The sequence below is a fragment of the Alexandromys fortis genome, unplaced genomic scaffold, assembly GCF_014885135.2.
Source record: "Alexandromys fortis isolate MF-2015 unplaced genomic scaffold, M_Fortis_MF-2015_v1.1 scaffold_47, whole genome shotgun sequence".
NCBI lineage: Eukaryota > Metazoa > Chordata > Mammalia > Rodentia > Cricetidae > Alexandromys > Alexandromys fortis.
Genome location: NW_026067957.1, coordinates 4710811 through 4730666, shown reverse-complemented (window position 1 = coordinate 4730666; position 19856 = coordinate 4710811). Strand labels below are relative to the sequence as shown.

At 42.3% G+C, this 19856-nt stretch overlaps 1 protein-coding gene and 1 non-coding gene across 2 annotated transcripts; both read right to left on the bottom strand.

The window, feature by feature from the left end:
* Nucleotides 1-523: 523 nt before the first annotated feature.
* Nucleotides 524-19851, bottom strand: Alkbh1 (alkB homolog 1, histone H2A dioxygenase). Its single transcript, XM_050152376.1, has 6 exons — nt 19636-19851; nt 17039-17147; nt 14412-14574; nt 7931-8021; nt 5353-5546; nt 524-3872 (listed from the first exon to the last, which is right to left on the bottom strand). The coding sequence occupies exons 1-6, from the start codon at nt 19816-19818 to the stop codon at nt 3443-3445; spliced, it is 1170 nt and encodes a 389-aa protein (XP_050008333.1). The 5' UTR covers nt 19819-19851; the 3' UTR covers nt 524-3442.
* On the bottom strand, nt 13507-13641 carry LOC126507782 (small nucleolar RNA SNORA58). The gene has a single exon (XR_007593637.1). It is a non-coding gene; the product is annotated as a small nucleolar RNA SNORA58 (small nucleolar RNA).
* Nucleotides 19852-19856: the final 5 nt, after the last annotated feature.

The following is a 19856-nucleotide window of genomic DNA, read 5'->3' as shown; positions in this document are numbered from 1 at the left end:
CGACCAATGGATTGAAAAGGTGCTTAGCATGATACCTGGTACTTTTAAACGTAATTACATTGAGCAAGTCTTTTTTACTACAGTGCTGCTGCCGTTCCTAGATTTGCATTCTAAATTTCGACTGAGGTAGAACTGCCAGGTTTGAGAGTTGGGCTTCTAAGGTTGGGGAGATGGCTCATTAGTTAAGTGTATATTAATGCTCTTCCAGAGGGTCAGTTTGATTCCTAGCACCCACACGGTGGCTCACAAACATCTCTAACTCCAATTCCTGGAACTCTATCACCCAGGCACCAGAAGAGTAAGTGGTGTATAGACATATACACAGGGAAAACACCCACCCACATAAGTAAAATTAAATTACCACCTTTTAAAAGAATAAAGCTTTTGCCAGGTGGTGGCAGTACACCTTTAATCCCAGGACTCAGGAGGCAGAGACAGGTAGATCTCTGAATCTGAGATCAGCCTGGTCTACAGCGTGAGTTCCAGGACAGGCTCCAAAGCGAGAAAAACCCCATCTCAAAAAACCAATAAATAAATAATTTATTTTTTTAAAAAGAGGAATGAATTTTAAGATTTTCAATGTAAATAAATATGTAAACAGGTACATCAGGAATACACAGAGGCAAAACACCAAACAAAATTTAAATATGTAACATTCTGTAAAAAAATATTACTCTGTATAGTTAATCAGACTTTCTCTTAAATATAGTTGCCCATTTTCCTACTGCCCTTGAAAAGGCAACTGGTTTTAGATAGTAGTTCCAGGAAGGGAACTGTGATTTGTCTAGTCACAGGACTTTCTGAACCAGCCACTTCCTGCTGCTAGACATGTGGCTTGTTTCCAATCTTCACTCTGATAAAATTCTTGTACAAAAGCCTTCCTGAATGGCTCTGATGACTTCTGTAGACTCAGTTCCCAGAAGTAAAATTTATTGGGCCCAAGGACACATCACTGAAAAAAACACTTAGAAGTCATGTATTTCCTAAACAGAGATAGTCTATGACTATGTCCCATAATGCAAACACCCTCACCAGCAGAGAGCATTATGGGTGCCAGTTCCTCTAGTTCTACTATCCAGGCACTGATACCATCAATTATATATATGCTACATTTTAATTTTATCCTTTGATAAGTGATGAAGTACTTAAAAACAGTACTTCCCGCTGGGCAGTGGCGGCACACACCTTTAATCCCAGCACTGGGGAGAGAGGCAGGTGGATCTCTGTGAGTTCAAGGTCACCTGGTCTACAAGAGCTAGGGCCAGGACAGGTTCCAAAGCTTCAGAGAAACCCTGGTTTCAAAAAAAACCAAAAGGCTCGTTCCTTGGTGTCAGGCTTGTTTCTGGGTTCCTTTCTTCAGATGTAGTTTCTTAGGTTAGACTTGCTCTGTCAAGGTGCAGATTCATCCTATCCTTTAGGTTCTGCAACTTTCTAACCTTGCACTCTCTCATACAATCATTTAACTTAGAGACTCATTCTGAAAGTCTTTAACAACAAAACGTGTTTGCCCGTTTTGCTGTGTATGTCACATGTGGGCCTAGGGACCAGAGGATACAAGAATCCAGGATCTCCTGGAACTGAACTTGGGTCCTCCACAAAAGCAAGTGCTCTTGCTGAGCGGTGGTGGCGCACGCCTTTAATCCCAGCAACTCGGGAGGCAGAGGCAGGTGGATCTCTGAGTTCGAGGCCAGCCAGGTCTACAAGAGCTAGTTCCAGGACAGGCACCAAAGCTACAGAGAAACCCTGCCTTGAAAAACCAAAAAAAAAAAAGTGCTCTTCCGGGTCCTCTCTTCAGCTACCCCTCAAGAAGTTAATTCTGATGCAGGAGCTTCATACAAGATTCATGTGTCAGCATGTTTATGTTTCCCTCCCCACATCTCTCAGCCATTTACAGCGGCTTGTAGACAGAAATGAACTGAGCTGGGCTGCATGGCCTGTAACTTGCAAGCTTCCTAGAGGAGCTCTTAGAGGAGCTTGGGATGGAGTCAGGTCTCTTTCCTTGGCTAGCCTATTTCCACTTGCTCCTAAAAACAGGCCAATGCCTTTATCTGATACTCTAACAGTCTCTCTTAGAAAAGGATAAACTTTCTGTTGGTTTTACCAAATGACAGCTTGTTGGTTTCAGGTGGGTCATTTAAGGTACATCAAAGAAAACAAGGAAAATTTCCCAGGGATGTTACTTAAAAATTTCCTACCATGCACCAATTTTTAGAACCCAGCTTATGTAAGTGATTTGTATTTAATTTTTGCCCCTGACAAAAAATGCAGTATCTATGAACTCAATAACTAAGTGCAGATTAATAGAGGGCAGAGAAAGGTAGAAATTAAGCAAATCACAGGCCGTGGCAGGGCTTCCAGATAGCCTCAGTCTCCCACACTAATAGGCATACCCAGTTTACAGACAGGCGCACCTAACTCCCCTATTACCCCCCCGCCCCATGACATTAAATCTGACACCAAAAACTATGGCAGTGACTGGACTTTCACAGAATGTTCTGACAGCCACAATACTTAGGAGAGAAACAGCCAGAGGCTTCAACAGCATCAATACAGCAAATAAAGAAAAAGTGTATCCCTGATACACTCTCAAAGAGATACAGATCTTTAGTTTAAGATGGGAGTGTTTATTCATGGAGAAAACAGCTAACAAAATACTCTAGAGACTTTTAGTCCATTAAAGCCAATTAAAAAGCCACCAGAGTTTGGAGTTCTAAAAGACAGAGACTACTTTCTCTTTTCCTTTGTTTTACACGTATTTAACTCTAACTTCTTCGGGGGTGGGGGCACTTTGTGTCTGTGTATCATGTAGCTCAGGCTGGCCTTTGAATTTGTTATGTATGTAGCTGAAGATGTCTTTGAACTTCAGATCTTCCACCCTTGGAGCGCTGGGGTAGGCCACACCACACCGGATTCATGTGGTACAGGGTAGTGAACCCAGGACACATGCATGGTAGACATGTGCTCTACCAATCAAGAGACAACACCAGCTCCTGAGGGACACTCTAATTCCACTGTCTTCATGTGCATAAGATTCTTCTCTGAGGGCAGAGAAGAGTGAAGATCTCAAAGTATTTGATGACAACTAGGAGTTAGGAATTCTGGTTGCTGGTTCACAAATTATATAATGCTGAGAGGAAGATACTATTTCCTCTTAATAAGCTCTGAGGTAGTGACACACCATAGACATACGATCTCACTTCTTCCTCCTGAGGTAACAGCAGAGGCTGAGAAATTCGTGTGCATCATTATCATACCTATGAGGTATGACAAACACATTCCTGCTTGTATTGAGCTGGATTCAAACACTTCTCTGAGCAAACTGTAATCATTCTACTCTCCAAGGCACATCCAGACAGCGGCATGACGGATGACTTCATCCCTGCCCCTGTGTGAGGATTGCCTTGGGGCGAGAGTGCCTGGCAACAGAACTAACCTTTAAGTCTTAAGTGTCAGAATTTACCCTCGCCCGTTTTACTGGGCTACTCTGGTCATCCAGATGGCACAAACCATCTGCAGTAATGTCTCTTTTTGTCTCCTCCATGGGTTCTAAGGGGAAGTCCTGGTTTGTGGCCAGTACCTGTCTAACAGTCATATTAACTCGAGCAGTTTTCAAATAGGTGGCACACACTTGCCAGTCCTCTACAGAGCAGGGTTCAAGCAGTGAATCGCTAGGGAGGACAGCTGGGAGAGGTGTCTCCAGGCAGTGAGGCAGGCATTCCCCATCAGGATGCGGAAGGACTCGAGGGACTGCATGATTTAACAGGCGGCTGAAACCTGACATCACCATGATGTCGCCACTGTGCATAAACATGGCTGTAGGGGCCTCATCTCTCTTGAGACCACCCAGGAGAAAGATGGCAGACTGTCCAAAGCTACAAAAAAAAAAAAGAGAGAGAGAAGCTTCTATTATTTAGTTATACTTGTGAAAGTTACTGCCAACTGCATTTTTTTGTACTTCAGACCGGCACGGACTGAACTCAGTTCTGAGTTGGGGGTAGATACCTTTGCCTGCTGAGCCACCTCATGATCCTTATTTTTGATCTGTGTGTACTTGTGTGGAGGCCAAAGATTAATGCTGATGTCTTCCATAAATGCTCTTCCAACTTGTTCAAATTTATGTGTATGGGTGTTTTGCATATATGTGTACACGTGTGTGCCTAGTGTTTTCAGAGCCAGAACAGGAAACCAGATAGGCTAGGATTGGAGTTACTGATGTCTGTGAGCCACCATTTACCTACTGAGAACCAAACCTCAGTCATCTAGAAGAGCAGCAAGTGATTTTAACCACTAAATCACCGGTCTCACTTGGCATCTTTTAATTTTATACTTTATTATTATTTCTGTATAAATCTAACCGGTGTATGGATATGCTACAGAGCACAAATGGCGGTCAGAGGACATTTTAAAGTTCTCTCCGTCTACTGTGGGATCTGAGCATCAAATTCAGGCCATCAGGCTTGTTAGGGAAATGTTTTTGCCCACTAAGCCATCTTACTGACCCCATCTTTAAAACTTACTATGCTTGAGTCACAGTGCATGTGTGAAAAGTCAGGGTAACTCCTGGAGTTGGTTTGCTCCTTTCATCATGTGGTCCCAAGACTGAATTTAGGCTGTAGGCTTGCATTACACGCTTTTACCTCAGGAGACATCTCACAGGCCTCACCTTACTGTTCTTGAGACAGGATCTCTCACTTAGCCTGTCTCTCCACCTACCAAACCCAGCTAGAGTACAGACATGATCTGCTTCATGTTGGGATGGGGGGGGGGAGGGGAGGAGTTCCTCATGCGTGTTACTTGCAGCAAGTTACTTAACCAACTCAGCCACCTGCTCTGCCATCACCTTTAAACCATTCTGGTTTGTGTTTCCCAGTGACCAAGCCATGATCTGCTGCCCAAACATTATTATAACAGCACACAGACTTGCTACAAAATAAATAATACAGCGATGTGCAAAGCAAGAATGGAGTTTCAACATTATCTAGGTTTTTTAAAATGTACATTTTAACATTTCAGTATTTCAATAAAATCATGAGTCACTATGTTTCTAATTTCTTCATTTCTAAAACAATTAACGAGAGGTCGGTCCTTTTCTTGTTGAGTTTCTATGGATTCTGCATATACTAAAACTTCTGTTTGAGGGACAGAGGTGAACTGCTCAGGCTTTGTGTTTTACTCTGTATCTTGCTCTACTTAACAAAAAAGGCTGATTCAATTTGCTTTATGGCCTTCTAACTTGCTTATTACACACAGTAATGATAGTACTTCCTATCATAAAACTTTACTAATTTTAGCTTAAAAATGTCTTAGAAAAATGAACAAACAAGCAACCTGAAACCCCTGGAATTAAATTACCTGAAGGACAGCAAGGGTTTGGAGTGATCTAGTTCAGATCTGTCCACATGGATTCCCAGTGTAGAGTCAAGGCGGTAGTAATTCAGGATACCCGCTTCTGCTTGGAACCCCTGAAATCCACAGGCAGCGGCGACTTGCTCTGAGAGGAAAGCCAGGTCAGAAGGAAAAGGTGTATAATGATCTGCTGAGTATTTCTTTGGTAAAAGTAGAAAAAATAAGAAAAATAAACAATAACCTCAAAACATAGGAAATTGTGGCATAAAATCCATTACTCACTAACTAGTAACACAGGCACTTACTAAGGTTTCTACCTATTACCAGTGGCTGCTACTGAAGAAAATGTCTCTTCCCTCCTCAGCAACCACACAGACCAGCAGGAGGCGTGGGGTTCTTTGAGGTCCTCCTCCTAAAGGTTGTTTGTATTAAAAGGAAATCCAATACTACAGTCAGCTTGCAACCTGGCTTGATACTCATCTGCCTGGTCAATCTGAAGGGGTGACATGCTCAAAACATCTGTGTTAAGTCCAATCATAATAAAAGTAGGACCTCCTTTTTCAGTCATTTACCTTCTTTTTTCTTTTAAAGTTTTATTTGAGACAGATTTCTTTGTGTTAACAGCTCCGACTGTCCTGGAACTTACTCAGTAGACCAGGCTGGCCTTGAACTCAGAGAACTGTCTGCTAGAGCTAGGCTTAAAGGTACGTGACACCACTGCCTACTTCTGTTTTCCTTAACACTCAAGCTCCACCAAAATGACAAGTCTGCCACTAGGAGCTGGGGCTTTCTGGGCCATCAACATTTGTAGAGCAAAGATGTTTCTTTGTTCTCACTTCTTCCTGTGTAAAGTTAAATTAAAATCTTACCAGAACCCCCCCCCTTTTTTTGGTTTTACCATTCCACTAATGTTCTGTTACAGCAAGCTGGAGCAAGTCACAAAAGTGGCTAGAGTGGAACCAACTGTTGGTGCAAAAAAATTGCTGTTCTGTGTGCCCCTAGGGGCTGTGGATGGCTTTCCCTGTTTGGTAAAAAGTTGTTTTTAGCCTTTGCTTGTATGTGCGTTTCATTTTTTTTAAAGATTTTTTTTTAAAGTTTTTTTTTTTAAAGATTTATTGAACTCAGGACCTCTGGAAGAGCAGCCAGTGCTCTTAACCTCTGAGCCATCTCTCCAGCCCCCTAAAGATTTATTTTTTACATATTCAATGTTCTGCCTGAAGGCCAGAAGAGGGCACTAGATCTCATTACAGATGGTTGAGAGCCACCACGTGGTTGCTGGTTCGGACTTGGAACTCAGGACCTCTAGAAGAGTAGCCAGTGCTCTTAACCTCTGAGCCACCTCGTTTGTTTGTATTTAACAGCATCTAAGAAAATTCTTTTTTGTTTGTTTGAGATAGGGCATCTCTATATAGCCTTGGTTTCCTATTTAATCCATAATACAAACAAACAAATATATATAACAAAATATATATATAAGTCAAGGCTGCTGCTACAGTTTTGCCCCTCCCCAGCCCTTTTAAGGGTCTACTCTATTTAACAACCCTTTCCCACATTTTTTTTTGTCTTTGTTTTTTTCTGAATACTCATATGGCTTTGGATAATTTTCACTTCTCATTTTCTTAGTAAAGATAGGATAATTTTGAAGTATATAAAAATAAGCCAGGTGGTGGTAATGCACGCCTTTAATCCCAGCACTAGGGAAGTAGAGGCAGGCAGATCTCTATGAGTTCGAGGCCCTCCTTGTCTACAAGAGCTAATTCCAGGACAGGCTCCAAAGCTACAGTGAAACCCTGTTTCAAAACAAAAACAAAAACAAACAGGGGGCTGGAGAGATGGCTCAGTGGTTAAGAGCATTGCCTGCTCTTCCAAAGGTCCTGAGTTCAATTCCCAGCAACCACATGGTGGCTCACAACCATCTGTAATGGTCTGGTGCCCTCTTCTGGCCTTCAGGCATACACACAGAAAGAATATTGTATACATAATAAATAAATAAATATTTAAAAAAACCAAAAACAAAACAAACAAAAACAAACCAAAGTAAAAATAGTAAGAGCAAATGAAGATATCATTAAAAGCACTGACTGGCTTCTCTGGATTAGGAGAGCTACTGCTTAGAACAGTGTGGTACTGCTGTAAAGACTTTACATGCATTAGTTACTCAAAGCTTTTAACAAGATTTATGTGGGTGACTGTTTTGCCTGTACTGACGGGTATCAATACCTTGGAACTGAAGAATAGTTATGAGCTACAATATGGGTGCTGGAAATTGAAGCTGGGTTCCTTTTAAGAGCAACACACGCTCTTATCTTAACCATTGGGCCACCTCTCTAGCTCCTCACCTAATTTTCTCAGACAGTCTTGTTACATAGTCTAAACTGTCTTAGAGGTAGGATTAGAGATGTGAGCTACCACTCCCAGCTCTCCAAGGGATATGAAAAGGAGGCAATAAATCATCGCCACTCCCTGAATTTATGCTCCCGACAGCCTTTACTATGGCAGGGACATATCAAGTTTATTCAAGGAGAAATTCAACTACGGGGGCCCAAGAACCTAGAAATGTAAAAGAAATGAATAAAACAAATACCTTACTGTCCCAGTTATAATGATACCCCAGGGTGACCCAGCGCAGTCTCTCTAGTAAACTTCGGGGTCTCCGTTTATTTACCTCTTTAGACCTGAAAAGATTGAAAAACAAGAGAATTTAGTCATCTTAAACAGCATCAACAATCCTCTCTAAAGACCCAAGTCTATGCTGATAACTAAGGCTTGATAAGGAGGCTGACAGGTAGCTCTGGTTGGCCTAGGACTTACTAGGTAGACCAGGATGGCTTCAAACTCAAGCAATCTGCATGCCTCTGCCTCCTGAGTGCTGGGATTAAAGGTTCCTAGTTTGGAACAGAGGTGCTAGTATTTAACCTAACTTTAAATCTTTATCCAATTCCCCAAAATAATTTTCAATGTTTTCAAAAATGCATGGCCTAATTACTGGCTTTGGTAGCAATCAGAAACAAGTTACGCTCTCTGTCCTCGATGCTTCCTCCAGGCACTAGCAGGATGATGGATGGCCATCCTATCCCCCTGGCCATTGTGCTCACACAGCAGTTTTCTGTTTTGTCACGGCTAAGTAAGTACTTTATGAAAGTGCAGGCACTTTTCTCAGCAATCATGTTATAATACCATTGCTTTCAAGTGAACCCTAACTGCGTGGAAATGAACTGGTCAACTGTCCACTCTGCAATGGGCAATCTGGGCCCCATAAATGAGCTCTGCATTTTCTTGCCCTACAAAAAAATGGCAAATCACTGGAAAGCCATCCTTCTTAACAATTTCCTCAAAGACCACAGTTTTCTTTCCATTGAATTTGATTCTTAAAGTTTTTTTTTTTAGGATTAACTGTATGTATATGCATGTTTTGCCTGCATGTAGATATTTGTGCACCATGTGTGCAACTGGTGCCCAGGGAGGACAGAAAGGATGTCATACACCCTAGAACTGGATTTATGGATGGTTGTTAACTACCACGAGGGTGCTGGTGCTAGGACTTGAACCTGGGTTCTCTGGAAGATGAGCAAGTACTCTGAACCACTGAGCCAGCACTTCAGGCTGGTCTGAACCTGATTTTTAGTTTTCTGTCCCCAGAACCATGTTTTTTCGGTTTTCTCAACCTGAATCTCTTAATCACAAGTGAACATTCACTGTTACTGTAATTGCTAACATCCTTTTGCCTCGCTTAATCATCTAGATTCTTCTCTACGTAACTTTATGCAATTCAAGTTCTCAGTTTTGCCCATGTCTTTTAAAGTCAATGAGAAACACAGTCACAATCAAACGATACAGGAAAACAGCATCTTTCTATGCTCAGACTTTGACTGTAGCGAGCTGTGTGGTGTCACACCTGATGGAGATGTGTAATCAGCTTCTGAGATGCCTAAGGCCTGACCTATGCTATGATCACGCAATGATTATCAGCTGCCTGCATATGCGTGAACCTATGGGCAGTGCCTACCTGGCAGTTCGGGGTTGGCAGCCCATGCCTACTTAAGGGCTGGGAGAGGTTTGCCCGGAGAGAGAGGGAAAGAGAGAAGGAGAAAGATTACTGTGAATAAAGTCCTGAAAACTGCTGCAAGAAGAGCTCCGGGTGTTGCGTTTTCCTTGCTGGTCGAGGGTGGACGCGACATTTGACAGACCTCACAATACTCTAAGTGGCCTTCTTCCTGATTCCTCTACTCATGCTGTAGTCTATTACCCTGATAACCTTTCCAGCTTTTCTCCACTGAAGACCTTTCTTTTCACATATTCAAGGCACCCTCTGTGCTTTGTTTCTTCCTTTTACTTTTAAAAAATTATGTTCAGGTGTATGTGCTGCTCGAGGTCAGGTGTTGATTCCCCTGGATGTTGGGTTAGATGTGGTCCTGAGCTTGTATCCTCTACAAGAGCACTACATGTTCTTAATTGCTGAGCCACCTCTCTAGCCCACCAACCAAAATTTTAAAACGGGAAAGAAAGGGGAAAAGGACTAATTCTGCTTATATATGAGGAGTATAAATGGCAAGGTTTTCACACACACAGAAATGGATACAAAGTATCTCAGAAGCTACACAAAGAATTCAAAGCTAAGCTCTTTGTTTAGAGTTACACTTTCTCCCCTTATACTTTTTGTTTTGAGACAGAGTCTCTCTGCTTATTCTTGGCTGTCCTGGAACTCTGTATGTAGACCATGCTGGTCTCAATTCCCACATCTGGGTTTGACAGTGTATACTTGTGATTTCAGCACTTGGGATCACAGGAGGAGAATCAACACAAGCTTGAGACCAGCCAGGGATATTTAAGTGAGACATTGCTTTAAGAAATAATTTTCTTTCTTTCTTTCTTTCTTTCTTTCTTTCTTTCTTTCTTTCTTTCTTTCTTTCTTTCTTTCTTTTTCTCTTTTTCTTTTAAATATAGCAAGAACAGGGCAGGTCATGGCAGCGTATACCTTTAATCCTAGCACTTGGGAGACAGAGGCAGGTGAATCTCTGAGTCCGGACAGCCTAGTCTACAGAGCTAGTCCCAGGACAGCCAGGGATACATACATAGGGACACCCTGTCTCAGAAAACAAACAACACAAATATAGCAAAACAGCTAGTATAAAGAACCCAAGTAGGCCTGATATGTTTAAGGAACAGCACTGCAGGCCAGGGTGGCTATAGATAAATAAATGATAAAGAACAGTAGGAAATGAATTAGCAATATCACGAAGCCACATTAGACTACCTAGGCTATAATTTTAGGATTCTAAAAATGTGATGATGCTGGACACAGTGGCACACATCTTTAATCTTAGCACTCGGGATATAGGAGAATCTGAGTTCAAAGCCAACGGTCTACAAAGCAAGCTCCAGGGCAGCCAGGACTACACAGAGAAACCCTGTCTTGAAAAACAAAGAAAAAACAAGCAATCAAAAAAGATGGGGTAACAAACAGGCTGTGGATGCATTGAAATATTCAAATATTGATGGGCTGGAGAAATGGCTCAGAGGTTAAGTGTACTGACTGCTCTTCCAGAGGTCCTTGAGTTCAATTCCCAGCAACCACATGGTAGCTCATAACCATCTATAATGAGATCTGGTGCCCTCTTCTGGTGTGTGTGTGCAGGCATGCATGCTAAATAGATAAATATTTTTAAAAAATGTGGATACAGTTGCCAGATAGGAGTGGCACAAGCCTGTGATCCACCACCCAAGAGGAAGAGAGGGAGGTGGATCTCTGAGCTCGAGGCCAGCCTTGTCTACAGAGAGACTTCTAGGACAGCCAGGGCTACACAGAAATCTTGCTTTGAAAACACAAAACAAGTACAGACTGTGCCAAGGACTTCACTGGCATCTCCTCAGCCCCAAACTCCCTTTTCTCCAACAGGGTCTCTTTCTGTCCTGGAACTTACCAAAAATGCCGGTGAGCTCCAGAAATTTGCCTGTCTCTGCTTCCTCAGTGCTGAGATTACAAGTAGGCAAGGCCATGCCTGGCTTTTATTTTTTTGCTTTTAATTAAAACAAAACAAAACATGGATTCGGGGGAACCGAACTCAAGTTCTGAGTTACCTCGCTAGCCTACATGACCAATGGTTTAATCCACAGTGACTATATAGCAATATGCACCCTGTCCCCCAAATTCTGGATGCTAAAACTTGGGAGCTCACTAGCTGGTAGAAACACCAATACACTGTGTGGGCAAAATGCTCTGATTGCATAGTAAAGGGTATACAAGGTGTAGTACACCTGGTCTCAGTCTTAATTTGTCTGGACCCCACTTAGTGAAACTGGATAGTGTTTCCCGAGACCTAGGGGCTGATCTAGTGAATGGCTGAACATGAATGAGCCATGAAATGCCCCTGGGTCTATACAATCAGTGGTCATAAGTATGAGTAGCCTAGAACGTCCTCAAACCCGATGTCAGAAGTAAAGTTTGTGCTAAGTCTGTTTAGCTTTATCATAACTGAACTCCAGATGAGAAACTGTGACAAAAATGCCATGACTTCTACATTCTGTTGAAAAAATTTGAAAAGATGCAAAAACCAGATTGGACAAAGGTGGCTGGGCTAAATACATTGAGAAATGATAGTTTAATTTGACTCTATGCCTACACTGTAGAGATGGATTTAAGGTCTTTTAATGGTTATATCCTACTTCTTGGAGATGCCATGACTGATTAATCTAGTCTCCTGCTGATGAACAAGACTGCAATAAAGGTGCTTACATTTAAATAAGTATTGCACACACCCACTCCACACTGAAGAACCAGGGACTAGGTAAGCATGGAGCTATATTCCCAGTCCTGACTGAGCTTTTGTAAAAGACTCTCTAGCTATGCTATCCCTCAACAAGCACAGAATTGAAATGCAACCATTTTGTCAACTCCATTTTTCTAGTCCATCCATACACACCTTTGTGTCCTATTCAAAATGACCGTAGAGTTCTAAGGAGATAAAAGCTGAAGGATCTAAGGCGTTTTTGTTTCTGGTTCTCAATGTGGGAGCATGTTGGGGCAATCAGAATCTCTGCGGGAAGCAACCTCAACAGTACACCCTTTCTACTCTGACAGACTTTGGAAGTAGAGAGAGCTTCATGTATTGCTCACAGGACTCTTGACAGACCTTGACTCAAACACCTGGATGGCTTAGCCCATCCAAGACCTTTAATCACACAGTGACAGGATGAGTACTAGAGACCTAATCCATTTCCAATGCTGCCAGGACAAAGTCTCAGACTATCAATTTCTTCCAGCCTTGACAACATAAGGTATAACCATCACCATTTTTATTTTTGCTAATTTATTAGACAAAAAATGTATTTCCCCATTGTCTACTGAATGATATATTAGAGGTTCATCTGAGCTATCTTAGAAGGCAGCTGTGATTTTTATAGTCATATATCAGAAGGTAAAGAATAAATTATTTGAAAGTGCAAGTTGGTGTAATAATATTAAGCACTCTGATTTCATTCAGTCATGCTCTTCCCTTACAATGCCCTCAGCTCTAAAAGCTGAAGAACAGGAAAGGTTTCCCCCGCTGCTCCTGAATAATCCTTAAGCTACAGACCTAGAAGGCTTTAAAGGAAACCCACTAAATTCTTTCACCTTTGACTACAAGAAAGCCTTCTATTTCCCCCATTAGAATCAGTATGACGGTTTATGGTACTAAGGGCGGATAGGCCACCAAGAGGATATATTTTCAACCATATCTCTAAGGATTTCTCACATACAGGTAGAGAAATCAACAAGAAAATGTTTGAAACAATCTGTGCAAGGTTATCCAGCTACTACAGAGCTGGGCGAGGATCGACAGACAGGCACTCTGACTCCACAGTTGGTGCTCTACATTGCTAAACCCTGCTCTATTTATTAGTCTTACTTCTTCCACCATGCCCACTTACTGTTTTGTCTACCCTATCTATGACTTCCATCATTTTCTATAATTATTCCCACCTTGCCATGCAAATGACTGCTCTTAAGATAAAGCGTGAACTCTAAACTTGTAACTGCCTATGGATCTATTTAAATGCCTTTATTCTTCACCCTTTACAGAAACCATAGAAGACAGGAACTATTTTTGGGTTTCCCTTTTAGAACTGAAACAAAGAAACAGGTTAAATATCACTCTCCAGCATGAAAACTGTCAGGTGATAGAATGTTGGAGTACTGCAATTCACCCAGCTACTGATTAAGCTGGTTAGAACTTGCATGAACTCCAATTACTCTTGCATACGCTGTCCCCCTTGCCTGGCCACGAGCTGAGTCAGACAAGGTCTACGGATATGCCTAGGATGTTTGCTATCTTCTTTTGAATCTCTAACACTCCCAACGCACGCATCCTGTACTTCCATTTCACAGAACAGTCTTAAATACTAACTCTGCTCAGTCTGACAAATCCCTAATCATTTTGAAGAATAGCTGAAATAGAGAGAGGGAAAAAAAGAGACATAGAAAGGAAAAATAGATTAGTAGATAAAATTATTAAAAATCATATAAAAATCATTTTTTCTTCTTGGATATTTCATCCTACTCGGAAGAATTATTTCCTCCTGTGCTTCCCCAGTGTTTTCCACTATTTTAACATTTTCTCAGCTCTACTTACTGTAATCACTCCTGTACATAATTCCTGAACCTAAGGAAAGTGTTCTATTAAGCTTTGTGTCTCCAATGTCTGGTACCCAACTGATTTCTCCAATGAGTATTTGTGGAATGATGCCGAAATATCAAGATCCAAACACTGGCTTTTTCAAGCCCAACAACTGACCCATCATACAAGAGCTAGCAGTAGCAACTCCATGCAGAACAGAAGCCAAGTGCTACCGGTGATATCTTCCATACAAGTCTTAAAGAAACACACTTTGAATAAAAACAGATCACATGAGGATGAATGTGGATGAACTCAGTTTTTTTTTTTTAACTCAGTTCTTAAGCCATGATAAGAATGTTCCAAACTGAACAGCTCGGTGCAGTAACGAGGGGTTAAAACCCAATGCACCCCCTTTACAGCATCTGTAAAAAAACTGTTTCTTCAGATCTTCCTCTGGCTGTTAGGACTCACCTTAGGAACTCTTTGCTCTGTTCCCACAGACTTTGGGTCTCTTCTTTAGTCATGTGCTTGTCCAGGTTACACACATTAGGTTTCTGGGAGTATAACTTAAGGCACTGCTTTACCCAGTGCCACTGACATCCTGGGAGGAATGGGTTTGGGATGAAAATAAATCCTACAAAAAGATGGAGGGTGGTGAAAATAATTTGTAATTGTTTTGTTTCTTTTTGCATTCTCTTGTTTTTTGTTTGATTTTCAAGACAGGGTTTCTTGGTGTAACAACTATGGCTGTCTTGGAACTTCCTTTGTACACCAGGCTTCCCTTGAATGCCTCCTGGATTAAAGGTGTTTGCTATTTTGTCTGGCTTTTTTTTTTTTTTGGGTAATGGTGACTGGGCATGCCAGGAAAACATTACCACTGTGTTCTATCTGTAAGCTTCTTTTATGGGTTAAAAATCTGCTTTTCTGGGGCTGGAGAGATGGTTCAGTGGTTAAGAGTATTGCCTGCTCTTCCAAAGGTCCTGAGTTCAATTCCCAGCAACCACATGGTGGCTCACAACCATCTGGAATGAGGTCTGGTGCCCTCTTTGGCTGCAGACATACACACAGACAGAATATTGTATACATAATAAATAAACTTTTTTTTTAATCTGCTTTTAATTTGTATTGTTTTGTGGTTCTGACACACAGAACTCCAAATCAGTTTTCTCCCCGATCTTGGCTTTAGAGATAAGGATCCTGTTATTGGAGTTGAACTGATTCAATCCATCCCCTACTCTACTAGCTTTGAGGCAGGGTCTTGCTATAGAGCCTGGGCAGGCTTTGTATTTGCAGTGACCCTCCAGCCTCAGAATCTTGGGTTAAGGGCATGCACTACCACGCCAGTTCTAAATCAGCTTTTCATTTTTCTTACCGACATACCTTCAACTTCACAGTTAATATTTATTGACAACTTACTACATGTCAGGTATTAATTGAAGCACTTTATATGTATACTCAAATTAAACCATCAAAATCTTTTTTTTTAAATGTTTATTTTATGTGCACTGGTGTTTGCGTGAGGGTGTCAGATCAGATCTTGGAGTTTTAGACGGCTGTGAGCTGCCATGTGAGTGCTGGGGATTGAACTGGGTCCTCTGGAAGAGCAGTTAGTGCTCTTAATTGCTGAGCCATCATAATCTTTTAAAAGATTTATTTTTAATCATGTGTATGTGTATTTAGCAGTGGAGTAAAAGGCAGATTTGAGTTGTGAGCTCAACTTCAGCCTTCTGAAGAATAATATGCGTTCTTAACCACTGAGCCATTCTTTTTTTTTTTTTTTTAAATATTTATTATGTATACAGTGTTCTGTCTGCATGTAGGCCTGCAGGCCAGATCTCATTACAGGGGGTGGTGAGTAACCATGTGGTTGCGGGAAATTGAACTCAGGACCCCTTGAAGAGTAGTCAGTGCTCTTTACCGCTGAGCCATCTCTCCAGCTCATTCTAATCTTATACCAGGTCCTATTTTTATACACACTTCATGCTTGAAAAAACTGAGGGCAAGGGAAGAGATCTATCTTACACTAGTTAGTACACAGAAGATTCAGGTCTGACTCCAGATAAATGGGAACCAGAACCTATGCCTTAACCACTGCTCCTTACTCTTTCTTGTGTGTAACTGCTTTTCAAATGTTTGGTGCCTACTGTTACATTTCCCACCCAAGTCTTTTCTTTCCCAGACCCAGTTCTTCCTGTTTCTTTCAATAAAGACAGGTTTTGCTACAGAGTTCCTTCAGAATTAGTAGGATCAAGAAGTAAACAAAACCTCATCACTTTAAAAGGTGACTTTCCCATTACTTTGTTTATTATACTTCTTTTAAATGCAGCTCACAATGGCTTCAAAAGCCAAAGAAATTCCCTAAAAAAAACAATGCAGCACTAACTCAAGACATTGGCTTAAGTATGAAGTCCTACAAAATCTGAAAAAGCAGACACATCACTTCAGACAATACAAAACCAAAGTGGGCCGGAAAAGTTTGCACCCTGAAAAATTCATACAGCTGCCAAGGCCCAGGTCAACAGGAAATTATGACCTTGAAAACAGTAGTTAAGAGTTAAAAGTTTAGCTGGGCAGTGGTGCACCTTTAATCTCAAGGAGGCAAGACAGGCAGATCTCTGTGAGTTTGAGGTCAGCCTGGTCTACAAGAGCTAGTTCCAGGACAGGCTCCAAAGCTACAGAGAAACTGTCTCAAAAAACAAAAAAGGTTAGGAGTTTAAGAGCAGCCGCTAGGGGTTGGAGAGACAGGTCTGCATTTGTTGTGCATACATGCATGTAGAAAAAGTCATACACACAAAAATAAATACCCTCTGTGTCTGGAGAGATGCTTAGCAGTTCAGAGTATAAACTGCTCTCACAGAAAACTAGCGGTTGATTCCCAGTGTCAACGTCTGTAACTCTCATTCCAGTCATCTGACATCCACTTCTGAGCTGCTCTATTTTTCGGAAGCATTAAACAGGTAATTCAGAGAAGGCACAAATGGGTTATGCTCCAGGGTGGGACATTAATACATGTTTAGGTATGTCCTCTGTTTATCTATTCACCAATTATTCCTAGGAAATCAGAATGGTTGGGTAATTTTATTCTGACATGTACTTACCAGGATAGCCTTCGAGCCCATAAGCCTGCCACTTGCTCACAGGCTGAAGTCCTGCCCTACAGGCATCACGATCAGTCACCGAGGACACATTCAGAGGAAATCTGACCACCTGGAAGGAGAGAAACATAATACAGAGGGCAAGCCATCTTAGAGGTCAACCCTGAGAACCTCAGACCTTCGAAGAGTTTTCTACTATGGGGGGGGGGGGGTTCTTAATATTAGTTCTCCCACCTACTTGACCCATGGCCTTGGTTTCTTTATCTGTATTCTAACAAATACTATATAGCTCTGCAAAATTAAGAAAAGTGGTAATAAGAGACTAAAATGGTTTGGACTTTCATAATGTTATTTAGTCTGGTTAGTGCTAAAACACTGCTTCCGAGGTATTTGTTATAGCTTGCAATAGGAAAATATCAGGAGGAGGTGGTTGAGAAAATGGAGAGTCCTCTAATCGCAAAGAAAGTTAGTTCTAGGACCCCATTTGCTCTAAGTGTTACCTGTTAATAAAATACTAATGATAGAACTTTGCTTTTATTATTAAAACAATTAAGTATTAGGAGCTCATGAAGTTTTCTTTGCACATAGTGTCTGTCTTATAGATGAGACCCAGGATGGGTGTGGTGTCGCACTTTTAATCCCACCACCCTGGAGCAGAGGCAGGCAGTTCTCTGAGTTTGAGGCCAAACTGGTGTACAAAGGAAACTCCAGGAAAGCTAGGGCTACAAAGAAAAAAACCTGTCTTTAACTAAGCTAAATTACTTGAAGCGAAAACTGAAACAAAACAACCAAAACCGAATCCAATATGCTAACATATATAAAGAAAAAAGCAAAACAGAAAAACCCCACTTCATTCTTCCATAAATAATAGATATAGCGTGCCTTAACATACATTGAATATTTACTTTCAAAAAGAAATGAGCTTCTTTTATGTTGTTGGTTTTTGAGACAGGGACCTCACTATGTAAGTCCTGGCTGTCCTGGAACTCAGACATTCACCTGCCTCTGCCTTCAAGCTTTGGAATTAAAGGACTACCACGTCTGGCTTGAGAAATGGACTTTTGTCTTTTTGTTTTCTCTGTAGCTTTGGAGCCTGTTCTGGAACTCGTGCTCCTGTCTCTGCCTCCTGCAATTAAAGCCATGCGCCACCACTGCCCTCTTTAGTCATAACCTCCACACTTGGAGATTTCCTGACAAAATTCCAACAAATGACTAGTATATAAGCAGATTTAAAACAAAAAAACTTCCCTTTTTGTGTTGCTAGACAAGCATTCCACCAGAGCTACACGTCTAAACCACCATTCCTGAAAACATGATCACTCTCTTTCTTCTTTTGGTTTTTCTTTCTCTCTCTTTTTGAAACAGGGATTCTCTGTAGTTTTGGATCCTGCCCTGAAACTAGCTCTTGTAGACCAGGTTGGTCTCAAACTCACAGAGATCCGCCTTCCTCTGCCTCCCATCCATGCGCTGGGATTAAATTTAGATGTGTATTTCCCCCCCCCCCCCCCATTTTGATTTTTCAAGACAGGGTTTCTCTGTGTAGCCCTGAACTAGATTTGTAGACCAGGCTGTCCTCAAACTTGTTAGCTGGCAATCTGGGCTACAGAATGAGACTCTGTCTCAACAAAACCAAAATTTAAAAAACGTGACTAAGGAAAATATACAGCTTTCCCCCCTGGCCCCTTCTCAGTACGTTGTCGTTCTTCTTAGGAAGGAGAAACAGAAATAGGTGTAGGTTGCTTAGTCTATTTTAAACTTATTTTATGTGCACGGTGTTTTGCCCGTGGAGGTCAGAAGAGGATGGATGTCTGATCCTCTGGAATTGAAGCTACTGTGAGCAGCCATGTGGATACGGGGAATCGAATCCAGTGCTGCCTACTACGACAGCTGTGCGGCCTGGGCCACACGTGGCTAGGACCCCATTATGTGTGACCAGGCTGTCCTGGAAGAGCAGTAAGTGCTCTTAGCCGCTGAGGCATCTCTACAGCCCCATTTTTCTGGACAGGGTTTCTCTTGGGTAAAGAAAGCTCTGCCTTGAAACTCACTTTTTCAGACCAGGCCGGCCTCGAACCACAGACATCCGCTTGCCTTTGCATCTCGAGTGCGTCACCATCGCCTGGCTTTAGATTTTCTTAAAGAGATATACTTATTTGACTTTTTTTTTTTTAAACCGTGGATGGAGTATATCAAAACTCTACAATGACCTCTTTTAAGCCTCAGAGAAGACAAGGCCTAGTCTTAACGCCCAACGCTTTAACAGTTTGAGACTTCTCCGACGGCAGGTTTGAAGCCGTGGAGCTACCCTAACGTCCAGGACATTCTGTCGTATTTTATACAAAATCATACGTTAGCGTCATTTTAATGGACAGTTAAAAGAAGGACGAGAGACTTCCAGACTTTCGGGAGCGAGGCCGCGGGGGTTGGGGAGAAAATGGCGGCTGGAGGGAAATGCGGCCCGGTGCTATGGGGGCCGCAGACCGCGGGTGAGCAACAGCTCGGCGGACTGGCCTGGCCCGCAAAAGTTCCCTCCATCGCCGTGCCGGGCTGCCCACCGGGACGCCATGCGCGCGGGGCAGCGCGCACCACTCCTCCCTTTGTACCTTGGGCACACCGGGGCTCGGGCCTCGGGCCACGTGTGCCGTCGAGAAGTCGATGACCGCCCCCAGGTCCGTCGTCCCCCGCCGGCTCTGCCGGTAGAAGCGGAAAAGTTTCCGGAAGGCGTCCTCTCCGGGCTCCGTCGCCACCGTGGCTAACGAAGCCACTGCCGCCGACATCTTCTTCATCTCGAGGCTGCGAACCGTCTGATCCGGAAGCAGAACTC